The sequence below is a fragment of the Heptranchias perlo genome, chromosome 15 (assembly GCF_035084215.1).
Source record: "Heptranchias perlo isolate sHepPer1 chromosome 15, sHepPer1.hap1, whole genome shotgun sequence".
NCBI classification, from domain to species: Eukaryota; Metazoa; Chordata; class Chondrichthyes; order Hexanchiformes; family Hexanchidae; genus Heptranchias; species Heptranchias perlo.
Window position 1 is genome coordinate 45,867,881 of NC_090339.1, and position 12,854 is coordinate 45,880,734.

General features: G+C 40.4%; 1 protein-coding gene and 1 non-coding gene across 3 annotated transcripts in view; both read right to left on the reverse strand.

Moving 5' to 3' along the window:
* Positions 1-848: 848 nt before the first annotated feature.
* LOC137333055 (zinc finger MYM-type protein 3-like) overlaps positions 849-12,854 on the reverse strand; it is a 91,161-nt gene continuing 79,155 nt past the window's right edge. For both annotated transcript variants that reach the window (XM_067997149.1, XM_067997150.1), the window contains exons 21-25: positions 11,975-12,126; positions 6,056-6,170; positions 4,816-5,076; positions 2,941-3,058; positions 849-1,559 (exon numbers count right to left, since the gene is read on the reverse strand). In XM_067997149.1, the coding sequence (XP_067853250.1) occupies positions 1,358-1,559; positions 2,941-3,058; positions 4,816-5,076; positions 6,056-6,170; positions 11,975-12,126 (848 nt within the window). In that variant the 3' untranslated portion in view covers positions 849-1,357. The remainder of the gene's footprint in view (positions 1,560-2,940; positions 3,059-4,815; positions 5,077-6,055; positions 6,171-11,974; positions 12,127-12,854) is intronic.
* Positions 10,575-10,646, reverse strand: trnac-gca (transfer RNA cysteine (anticodon GCA)). Its single transcript has one exon. It is a non-coding gene; the product is annotated as a tRNA-Cys (tRNA).

The window sequence follows — 12,854 nt, forward strand, 5'->3', positions numbered from 1 at the left end:
GACAGGTCAAGTAGTGAGAGCACCACTACCCTGGTTAATGTTTCTCACTGTAGGAGCACAATGGACGAGATGAGGGAATTACAAAGGATTAATTCTACAGAAATTAAAATTCAGATTAAGAAATTACAGGGAACAGAAATTTTTTTTCCATATAACCTTTACTCCCATATTTCAAGGTCCTCTGTACTAGTATTTATGATTTCAACCAGTACGTATAAATCTTCACAGCCTTTTTGGTTAATAATAAAAAAATACGCAAAACACAATCAAATTTTTTTACAAATTCAGAAATCAGCAAACATATCAGCGGGGCAGGCAAGGAGTGAAGGGTAAATTTAGTGATGCTCAAGTTCCTCTTGCTTCTTCTCTTCTGAGAGTTTTCTGCAGCAAATTTCACTAGAACTTCAATCCCTTAAACCTAAATAAGATCCAGCAGACTGAGCCAGGAAATACCCTCAAGACAGGCACGTGCATCACACTAGTGGGATTACTTTTTTCGCCTTTCAAATCAATTATAAAAAAATATTTTTAAAAAATGCTACTCATGCACTTTGGAAACATTTCTCCTTGGCCATTCCTCCACCCCCACCCCCCACTTCCTCCTCAGGGAGACAGCAGAGAACAAATTTTGAATGTAATTGCTGAATGCAAGGATATTTCAGAGTGCATATTCCAGATGTGTCTCAGCGGTTTGACAACATTATTTACCATCAAATTTTCCTCCTGGCCACCTGAGAGCAATGCAGTAACTTAGAATGAGGCTGCATTGCAACAGTTTCTGGTGATATTTAGCATCATATAGCCAAAGATTCTACACCCTCCCTACCGCCCCCCTCCCCCCCGCCCACAACACCAACCATCTCTTTTCTGTTCCTCTTTTTCTAAAAATAAAATGAAGCGATAAGTGGAATGTTCTGGAAGGCAGGCTATTTTACAGCATCTATCACTTCACTTTGCTGACCATTTAAACATTTCTAAAATCCCAAGCATTGCAATTAGATGAAGGACTCTCCCATTGCATCAGTGAGCACACTGCTAACCATCTCAGCTGTTCCAATCAGAGCAAGTACAAAGCTGCTTGCTTATTGACTGCAGGAGTTTTATGTTCAAAGGATTTTTTTTGGTCTCTAGAGAATGTCATGTACACCCGATTGTCAGCAAGTGCACTCAAGCTAAAAGGGATACTGTCTCTAAACAATGGTGATAGTCTAACCGTCTCTGCTCTCGCAAACAGGCCACATGACTCTGCAAGTACGTGTGTAGTAATTTTTTTCCGCAGCACCAAGTAGGCCAGCCTATAATGACCCATTGTTTTTCTAAAAAAAGTAACAGAACTCTGTACAACATCTACTACACATCATCCTTCAACGTCATCATCTTCTAGTGAATCCTTCGAATAATCATCATAGATTTCCTTCACAGCCATGATTCTGTTCAGCATGCTCTCCAACATACTCCGATCCATGGGAATAACGGAGTACCACAGGGGGCTCTCTGCCACACAGGAGCGCTCAGGCTGCAAGTAGAATACATCGTTCCTGCTCTTCATACTCTCAGGGCTAGAGTAAAACAAAAAATTACCTTAGATAAACAACCTTCACAAAATAGTACTAGTTTTTGCCGTTTTCACCCCTTCCCCCCCCCCCCCCCCCCACCCCAAGTTCCACTCTGGCATCAAATAGATGCTCCAGTTCCAGAGAACTTTTTCAGTCAAGTTTTATAGCAGCTAAAAATACCTCACCCTTGGCTCCTTTCCCCTTTCTTCTGATGACTCACTTGGGAAATTAATTCCCTAGTGTGGTACAAAGCCATACAAAAGCAGCAAAGCTGGAGGTCTCATTCCAGAGTTAGCTAACTTCTGCCAAAGAGCAATTGAGTCACTGTAATTGGCCACTGATACAAATTTGCATGTAAATAGATTGGACTTGGATGTCCTTGATGTCCCTCTGGTCAAATAGCCTGCTGATACACACATTCTATGAAGAACAGTGACATACTGAGATGCAGTGGAACTATACCAGCATGAATCTTCTCTTTCAGTAGAGTGGAGAAAACACTGTTCCTTTAAAGGGCACAGTTTTCATGAAGATAATTCTTTTGAATCTTTGGGGCGGCAGGGGGAACAGAGGAGAAAAGCCAGAGACAGGTCTTATTTTTGTCACAATGTCACGCACAAGCAGCATGAAGAAATCTTGTAGCTTTATAAACAGCAACACAATGTTTGCCAAAGACCTTTTCACAAGACATGCTGACCTTTAATACTGAATAAAAATGTCACCTTTTTAATAAATATGTGCTATTGTCCTCTAATATAGGAATTAAAAGAAACTGAAGAATTCTATTTGATGGCAATCATTGATCGCTGTGGAAAGGCAGGTTTAGCAGACCTCATAATACTGTTTTGCTCGTGGATGAAATACTGAAATTTTCCTTTTCTAATATATAAACAGGGCAGGTCTTGTTGCCCCCTTTTAAAAAAAGACGCTAAAATATCATTATACAAGTGCCAGGATACAAACATTACTTGTGCCCAGCACAATAATTAGTTCAGCATCAGTTCAGCAAATGGAATCAATCCTTCCAAAACCACTTCTATATAACACACAAGGTGAAAGTTCCCATATTATCTCCCGACATGATCAGGAGAAAAGTTCAAATAATTTTTTTTTAAATCAATGAAACTTAGAAATGTTTTGAATAAAGACCTCTGGATAGGTCACAAGTATAGGTTTTTTCCTAAGAAAATGGAAAAATCCAACTATGTTATATCTGACCACTGACTCAGATACTAATACTGGGTACCTGAAATAGAAAATATTCCATTCCCAGCACTGACATTCTTCATTTTGATCACAAAAATCTACCCCAAAATGCTTAATTTTTCTAACACGTAAAGATAGCGCGTTTAAAATGTTAGCAGGAAAGAACTGGTTGTCTCACCATTTCGAGAGGTAGAACTCATAAAATTTCACAGGGCATCTTAATGGGTTCATTCTGTTTTCTCTCTGCTCCAAAGCAGCAACTTCCTCTTCACGTTTCCTCTTTCCCACAGTGCTGCCTATAAACAAAAAACAGGGAAGAAAAAAACTGAGCTATGTGCAGCAATACAAATGAATTTCAGAACATTGTATTTCAGACTTTCCTGAGCTAATATTTGCAAATTAGTGCTTCAGGTCACATTATTTTAAGTAATTAGCCTCTGTGTACAAAAATAAAAGCTCAACAATCTGTTTTAATCTGTGGGTTGGAGGATGTTCGGATTTTCAATTTTAGTCAATAACACTATTTTACAAACTCAATGAAAGTTTTTTTTGCCCAATCCTTTGTCTCCCTCCTTATCCTCAAGGCATCAACTCTTGCTGCATACAATTAACTCTTATTGCATACAATTCCGTGGGCAGCAGGAGCAGTCTGGTACCTCACCCGAATGGACATTCTTCATGTTTGAATCTAGAAAACAAGCATTGATGTGCTATTCCTACTTGGGGGCCTTTCAGCTGAGCTTAATCCTGTACTTAGCAGATGTCAACACGTGCACACTTTCCAGCAGAAGACACTGGATGGTACACAGAATTAGGGCTAATTCTTCCCCTTCCTAGCCCATGGTGACGAGGCCAATTGTAGCACCTAAACTGATGGCCTAGCAGATATTTTCAGCAGGCCAATGAACTATGGAAAGGGCATTAACAAGCAACTGAAAAATGGAAAGGCAATCACATTCAAGCCCAATCCTATTCTCACTTGACACCCACACCGTTACTTACCTTTGGGTTACGAGTAGGAACTCTGGCTCATTTTTTTTTTAATCCTTCCTGACCCAGGGATGCTGAGATCAATTGTAGCATTCCGGCTACTGGCATGGCTAAGATAAGTTAACTCCACACAGTCCAGGAATCAAACCTGGGACCTTCTGGTCTTATATTTTGCAGCACTTTTTTTTGGGGGGTGGGGGGGGGGGGGGGTGCTCAGGGAGAAGAGAAATAGAAAGGTGGGGAGAAAAGTATTTTTTTTAAGCCAAAAGTGAATCTACTGCGAGTGAAAAGGTTAATACCGCAGATGTTTGTGGTCTCCCACATAACGTGCCTCTTTTGCCCTGCTGAGGGAACATTTCAGAGTCTTCCAGTACACTCAGGTTATAAATAGAAAAGAAACTGATTTAAAAATAGGAGCATTGCAGAGTGGGGGATGAAGAAAGGAATCAGAGACCAGTTCAACTTGAAACTAGTGCAAATTTAGCAGTTCTTCCACAGGGGAGAGGAAATAAAGGGAGGAAAAGAAATGATCATTGCCAAACTAATCAGCAGATAATTACATCAGATTAGCTAATATGGATCATGATCAGAAATAAAGCCTTGTGTTGTTTATTTTCTTACATCTGGTTGGAAAACAGACAAGAGACTCACAGGCACAGGTCCTGAGGCTCTGCCATATTTACCCACAGCAGGAGAATACATGGACAACCTGAATTCATAGAGATTTTCTCCCCTACTTTTCCAGAGGCGTTGACTCTGGTATGGTTCCACAGGGAGTAATCACACTTGCTCTGGTCAGCACTCTTCATGCCTGAGCATTGACAATGAACATCAGTGGCTATTTGATCTTGGGGCCATGACAAACAAATCGAAACCTACCCTCAACAACAATAAATATTTAGAAAATAGTTGGGGGCTAGATTGGTGCTACACTCATCACTGCATTACGTTGCATGTTCTAGTAGGATGCGAGGACCTCAAACTTGCACCAAATCATTCTTCGCTTCATTCCGCTCTTCACCTAACCCCCCCAAATATATCACTTTGAACATACAACACTTACTTTGATCCCTTCCCTTTTTGTAATGAGCAGGCATGTAATAGCGGATGCTGACCAGCTTCGTGGTTCCTCTGGGTGTTGTGCACTTCCTAGACTGCCGTACAACACTAGTGAAGGACAGCCGCATGTGCTCTTCTACACACTTCAGTCCAAAGTACTTTGTGTTAAAGAACATGAGTGTATTTAGTAGAACAAAGGGCGAGTATACTCCCAGTTGTTTACATTCCCAGAGATGCTCTTCCTCTACCCGGGAGAATATTAAACCTAAGAGAAAACAATGTCACAATATTAATGAATATACTCATCAAATCCCATCAGGTATTTTTTATGCTGCTTTTTAATTTGCACTGTAGAATATTCTGAAATAAAATTAGAAAGTGCTTAGGTAGCTGGGCAGCTAGCATTGCCACCAGCACGCTATAGCTTTGCAGATGGAGGAGGGGAAAATCAGCCAGAGTTCTCACTCCCAAATGTGCACGAAACTGGGTGAGGAAAAGGATCAGGCTCAGTTATAGTGAACCCACAGTCAAATAGGTTGTCGACACTTGCTATCCAAGCTCACAAACATAGTCACTTGGACAAGTAACTGTGGAACCACTATCTGCAAGCGATTTATATAAAATAAGTAAAGGCAGTCAACCCAATTCCTCACTAAAGTCTATAATGCAATAAAACAGCAGGACATGGTGGAATGGGGGGGAAGTGGGGGGGATACAGAAGTGATATGAAGCTGTACCTCAAGGGTACAGATAAGACCCATCAGCTTATTCTCTTTCCACCATCCGTTAGCTGATCACAGTCTTGCATTGGGAATAACTAAGAAATACATTGGGTACTTCACAATCCAGTGCTAGCTCAAAAGGGTTGCAGAATAGTTTGCAACTTCCATGGGAAATATGAACAAAAAATATTATAGAAACAAACACTGAAAACACCCATACACAGAGAGATCATATCATTTACATGTTCATTAACAGAAAAGAAACTTCAAATGCCAGAAATAAAATAAACACAGATAATTTTGGAAACACATAGCAGGTCAGTCAGCATCTGAAAGAACAAGAGAGGTTAATGTTTCGGCTAGGACGCATCAGAAACTATGCATCTTCAATTTCTATCAGAGATTAAATTACTGCTTTGTAGACACCCCTGGTAATCGGTTATTCTCCACCAACAGAGGTATATATACATGTGGGTGGATCTATGCATTCTTTAAAAATGGTAGGAAATCTGAACAACTTACCGTTTGGAAGCAAACTTGGTTGCCAGCCTTGTAACATTTTATTCAACTCTTGGACAAAGGTAAGGTAATAAAGATCAGTGAATATGTTGACCATTCGGTTGTTTTCAAGCAAAAACTGTAATGAAACAGATCAAAAACAGCAAAATGTTAAATGAAGTAAACACCTGCTTATTGTCCACACAGGAAAAAAAAATTTAACTTCAAGAAATTGTGGGTCATCCAAGATTGCATATCGGACAAGCAGTCTGACAACATAGTAAAACCCAATGCAGAAGTATCCAAGCTTAAAAAGTAAAAACTAAAACTGCAGATACACATTTGCTTCCGTATAAACACCTACAAAAAAATATTTTCATGCTTTATAGATTGAAGATGCTTTTGATGGGAAATACATTCGTGTTGATCATGTTAAGAATTACAACTGCATCTGATTTTTGTCCAATATTAATGTACTCATCAAATGTTTATCTGTACAAGTACCATTGGTCAGTACTCTGTGTCTTGATTGCTTTTAAAAGCTTTCTTTCTCTTTTTCATAAAATAATTGCTTCCAATTCCTAAATAACAGCTGCATTCAGAGAGGAAAACATTTATAATCCAGTGTGTGACCTCATCTGACCCAAGAGCTAGCGATATTTTCCCTTGGTGAGAATCAGAAACTGCTTCCCACAAGAAAGTAGATGTGAAGTCATGTGATCTGCATACTTTAATAGCACAGAGCATACGTAAAGCCAGAGAAAAGGCAGATCACACGCACTGCCTAGTTTCTGAGAGAGATAGAGGAAAAAAAACTACAAATGCAGGAAATAAACTGCAAATCCACCAGCATCAAAAAAAGGAAAAAGGCTGTTTTCAGACGCTGACAGACTGTTATGAATTTCCAGCATTTGCAGTTTTATTTCCTACTTTGTTGTGCCAGTTAGATTTTTTTTTGGTATATGTATTTCCTTCTAAAATCTATTCTCTGCATTTCCGCTCGGAGATTTTTACAGGCCTTGCATTAGAACACCACCTCTTCACATTCTTCCCAGACCTCCCCCTCTGTCTGCAGCTCAGGAAAAAGTGTTTGGAAGCCAGCTTTCAGGCCTCTGCCAGTGCTGCTTGTGGACTGGATCTTAGGTGGTGCTTGCAAGCGACACTAAGAGGACTGGCAGTACGAAATGCACCTCCTGCCTGCATACTCACTGTAGTGAGATCGAGACTTATCACATTGTTTCCTACTCTACTCATTTTTCTCCTTGGGCTGCTTCGCTGGGGAAATGTGAGGTTATTCACTTTGGTGGGAAGAACAGAAAAACAGAATATTTTTTAAATGGTGAGAAACTATTAAATGTTGGTGTTCAGAGAGATGTGGGTGTCCTTGTACACAAAACACAAAGTTAACATGCAGGTACAGCAAGCAATTAGGAAGGCAAATGGTATGTTTGGCCTTTATTGCAAGGGGGTTGGAGTACAAGAGTAAGGAATTCTTGCTACAATTGTACAGAACGTTGGTGAGACCACACCTGGAGTATCGTGTACAGTTTGGTCTCCTTACCTAAGGAAGGATATACTTGCCTTAGAGGCAGTGCAACGAAGGTTCACTAGATTGATTCCTGGGATGAGAGGGTTGTCCTGTGAGGAGAGATTGAGTAGAATGGGCCTATATTCGCTGGAGTTTAGAAGAATGAGAGGTGACCTCGTTTTAACATAAGATTCTGAGGGGGCTTGACAGGGTAGATGCTGAGAGGCTGTTTCCCCCCGGCTGGAGAGTCGAGAACTTGGGGTCATAGTCTCAGGATAAGGGGTCAGCCATTTAGAACTGAGATGAGGAGGAATTTCTTCACTCAGAGGGTTATGAATCTTTGGAATTCTCTACCCCAGAAGGCTGTGGGTGCTGAGTCATTGAATATATTCAAGGCTGAGATAGATAGATTTTTGGATTCTTGGGGAATCAAGGGATATGGGGATTGGGCGGGAAAGTGGAGTTGAGGTCGAAGATCTGCCATGATCTTATTGAATGGTGGAGCAGGCTCAAGGAGCCGTACGGCCTACTCTTGCTCCTATTTCTTATGTTCTCCCTCAGTCTTCCTTCTACAATCTATAGGCTTTTAAAACCCAAGCTCGGATAACAGTTTTTGCACAAAATCAAAATAGAGACCAATCCAAGGTTAAATATATGTCAGGTCACAGTTCACATCACAAACACTGAGAGTGAATCCTAATAAATGCATAACCACTTTGTCAGGAAACATTAAATTTACCAATCTGCAGATAATAATTAGCTGGTTAACAAATCTGTATATGATAGCCTATTTATTCTGCATTTCTTCAAATATTTTTTATAATATATTTGTTCACTAGTTGTCCTGAGAAATGGTGGCAGGCCTTCTCCTTGAACCCCTCCCCCAAAAAAGGGATTGGATTTCTTTTTAAATATGCTGTCTCCAAAAAAAAATCTAGCACTGAAAAACTGCATTGAGTGAGCTGATTCAGGAACACTGTGCTTAAATTGGGACATAATATTTAAATATATGCTTGGATCAGGAATTATATCCAATGGGAGTAACTAGGGCACAGACTGGAATGCTAGAAGTCCATGATTGGATCAGACGTGCATTTATCTTGACTCAAGTGTCCTAATGGTTTACCCAGCCATCAATCTCAGTCTTAAAATGTCAACGTCTGATATTACAGTGGGCATATTGCCATTTTTAAAATATCACTATTGCTTAATTTAGACAAAAGTCCCAGTAAACTCGCAAAAGAATCAATTACAAAAGATGCATGGCGATGTTGTACACTTCTTTCCTGTGTAATAAACTCCAATATTAATCCATAAATATTATTCTAATATAGGCAAAGCATTGACATGCAGACTGGAATCTGACAGGTCGTCAGATTTCTGGCCCTGGGAAAGAATCAGTTAGAGTTGGAGGCAGTGTGATAAGTCTATTTCAACAGAGTGCAGAAGTGAAGCGGCGGAGGATGCGTGTGCAGTACTGACAGTCTTCTTAGTGACACTCTTGAGAATCACATAATATTTGGTCTATAAGTAGCACTGGCAAAGCCCTGAAAAGCTGGTGTTTCCAAGCACTTCCCAGAGCTCCAGTGACCATGGGGAGGGGGTGTGTGGGGAAGATGTGATGGTTATGTTCTATATCTGCCTGTTTTTTTTGTTACTTTTTTTTGCCAATTTTCACACCTCTGTATCATTCACTCCTTACTGAAGCCTGGTTCCACGGATCCCATACATCCTCCCATTCTGCCCCAACCTCAAGAGCACATCTGGCTGCATCAGGGCGGCAAATTTCCATTTCTCACTCCAGTCACCCTATAACCTCCAAGTGAGACTGAAAACTTGGTGCCAAACTGGGTCAGTTTTCACCACCAGGAACTGGATTGAAAACTCTCTGCACGCACTTCACGCAAGACCCTTGCAGTCAGCAGACAGAGAATTTTAGCCCTTCAGTATGGGATGGAATTTATGACATTCACATACATAACACACACGTGCACTCAAAATGGAAACTGCAAAAATAGGAGGATTCTATACACAGATACTATTTATAAACTGGTTTTACTGTAGTAAGTGTTGCCAAATACAAAAAGTAAAACAAAGTATTACAGTGGCCCTGAATCGGTTAAAAAAGAGCCAATTGCTGGCCAGTCAGTATGTGGGCCTGGGAAGAAACTACAGGATTCCCAAAAAAAACACCTACTACTAGCGACAGTGGTACTAGGCTATTGGGGGTGGGGGTGAAAGATGAAATCAGCTACTGTGCTATATTCAGTGAGCCTGCTGATAAGTGCAGGTGTGGACATCAGTTAATCACAGAAATGTTCAAACAACCCACCAGTGCCTGTTGTCTAGAGTTAGACATGAAGAATTGCCATTTATGCACAGGTAGAACTGCACTCCAGCAAGGAGTCACTGCCATCTAGGAGGAGGGAAATTGCTAGTAAACTGATTTTATTTTGTATCATTTACACCACTCCGAGTTTTCAAATACTACATTGCCAGTTAATAGAAGCCCTTGTAGTCAAAGGCAGTGTTACACAATATGTATTCACGTTTCAGTGCGAAAGGAGTAAATTATGTGAAAATCACTGATATTTTTATAATAAAACAAGCATCACACCAATGTTCACGTTTATAACAGAGGCCACCTCTTCATTCTGAGGCTCAAATTAAATTAACCCTCCTTCTCAGCTTAGGTGAAAGCTGCCCGAGTTAAAAAGCTATGATGTTTCTTAAGCTTAAAAATACATCCAATTATGTTTGTACCAGTGAATGGATGAATCTCCAGTTGAAAGCATTCAGCTTTCTTAGGTCACTGCTCCCTCTAGTGGAAGAGCACCAAAAAAGCAGAATGACAAAGCAAAACAAAAGCCAACGTGAAGAAATTTCAAACAAATTAGTATCAGAAACGATGATAAATTAAACACTCCAGTAACTTTATAAATGAAATCGTTGAAAATAACTGAAGATAAATGAACGGAATAATTTACTAAAAAATTTTTTTAAAAAATCTTTTTGAGGGGGCACCCGGATTTGAACCAGGGACCTCTTGATCTGCAGTCAAATGCTCTACCACTGAGCTATACCCCCAGTGTTGCTAAACCCATTAATATTCCTCCTTTAAAGGCTTGTGCACATTACAGACATACTCCACTTCAAAGCATAGCCGTTATTTTAATTCGCAAACAACTGGGAAACAAGAAAGTGCTTGTTTTTTTACAATGAGTAAGATCACCCAGCAGCTGATTTAGTAAAGGAATCAAAGATGTAGGAGAGATCTCTTAGGACAAAAGATGTATAAAAGGACTAGTGACCATTTCACTTACTTTAAACCAGAGGTACAATTCCACTCCTTAACCTTATTTGCGACATAAAAATTAACTACCATTTTGAAAAGGTCACCCGATTCACCTCTCTTTCTCGCCCCCTCCCGCAAAAACATGGATCATAGTAGAAGGAAATGTCTGGGTTAAGTTTTCCCCATTTTCCCTTTTTCAATCCCACCTTGCTCTCAATGCCTATGCCCTGTGCACTTCCTCCCCCAATCAAATGTGGCCAGAGACTCACTGGAATTGCAGTATAAAGGGAAGCCATTCAACTGCCACTTGTGGTAACTAATTCCAGTGGTTAAGGCCATGACAATGGACTCTTAAGGCTAAATGCTATAATGGAAAGGCTGCAGGGTTTTTACTGTGGCAGGATGACAATGAACAGCCTGAACAGCCTTCTTGTGATCAAACAGTTCAATTAGAAAGCTGAGTTAACACCAGAGTGATCTTAATATTTCAACCAGAAATATTGAGATCAGAATTCTTCTGATTTTGACTGAGCAATGTGTATAAAGAATATGCTATCAATTAGGCTCGAGTTTTATTTTTACACAAGTGCAAATTGATCAGTATCAATGCACATATCCAAGTCCCCCACAAAAGCGTGAGTGAAGGACTGGGGAGAAGATGCATTGTCTTCGCTGGGCGACTCTCGTGCACTCCCTGGTGGCCAGCAACATTAGCGATGGTAAGTGAGCAAGCTGTCAGTCGAAGATACATAATGCTAGAAGAACATCAGAACCTTTTAAGTATGCCTCAAAATAATTTCCATCTTTATTTTAGTCTCTACTTTTAAAAGCAGACAACTCTAAAGCAGACCTAGTAACAATCACAATATTCAACAAGCAATCAGCAAAATTTTGCTGGGGGGTGGGATGGAATAGCTTCAGTAACTCCCTCCCTCCCTCCCAGTGGGAGATAAACCTCAAGTCCTTTTGTTGCCGCCCCTGACAGCATGCGACCTAGATCAGCAACTCACTGTACAAGGATGCGTGGGCACAAAGTAGGCATTCTGCCATTCCGACATATACTATACAGCAGTAACAACGTGCTGACTCAGCTCATATCAATCTGAACTTATAAACAAACCTGTTGAATTCCGAGACACAAGTAGTAAACACTATCCGGCTCGTAACGCTCCCCGTTGGGCCTCTGTACTTCTTTAACAAATTGGGCCAGCCCGTAGTTTAGTTCTGCAGCAGTGCAGGATAAAATATCCTCTTTAATCCTCATCGGTTTAGCTGATAGGGAACAACAAAAATAGATATTTCTTTATAAAATGGAGCAAACAAGTATTTCCTACAAGGTTGGGATGCCAAAAGATAGCATCTGACATGCGTGCTCCCCCAACTGTATTTTCTCCTCGCCCCATGAAGGTATTGACTCCTTACTGGGTTACTGCTCCACAAGAGCCACAGGTGTACAGCTGTCACAGAAAAAGAGATAGATTGGAAGGTTTCAATCCCCAAAACATCAGTTAAAAATCCCAGATTTCCACATAATAAAAAGGGAAGCAGACTTCTTCAGTTAGCATAAAGCAATGGCTCTGTACAAGTTCCAATAGGCAATTTGATGGTAGTGAGCATCCCAGCCAAACCTCATTCTGTTATACTAACTGTATCAAGCGATTCTCATCAATCTCATTGTTCTGTAGGTTTTACCTACTGTCAAATAAAGCAATTCACAATTCAAACCAAGCTTCACCTAGTCTTAACTTGGTCCATCATCAGGGGATTGAAGGGGATGTGTACACAGGACATGGACATCCAGTCCCGATCAAAATAGAGTTTCACTGTTACATTCCTGGATCCTGGTACGGCACAAGTAGATATAGGGCATTAGGAGCCACGTTGCCCTCATCAACCCCCTCTGTTACTGCATCAAAACACTATCAAGTTAGTTAAACACGATTTGCCTTCAACAAATCTGTGCTGGCTTTCCTTCATTAATTCACACTTGTCCAAGTGAC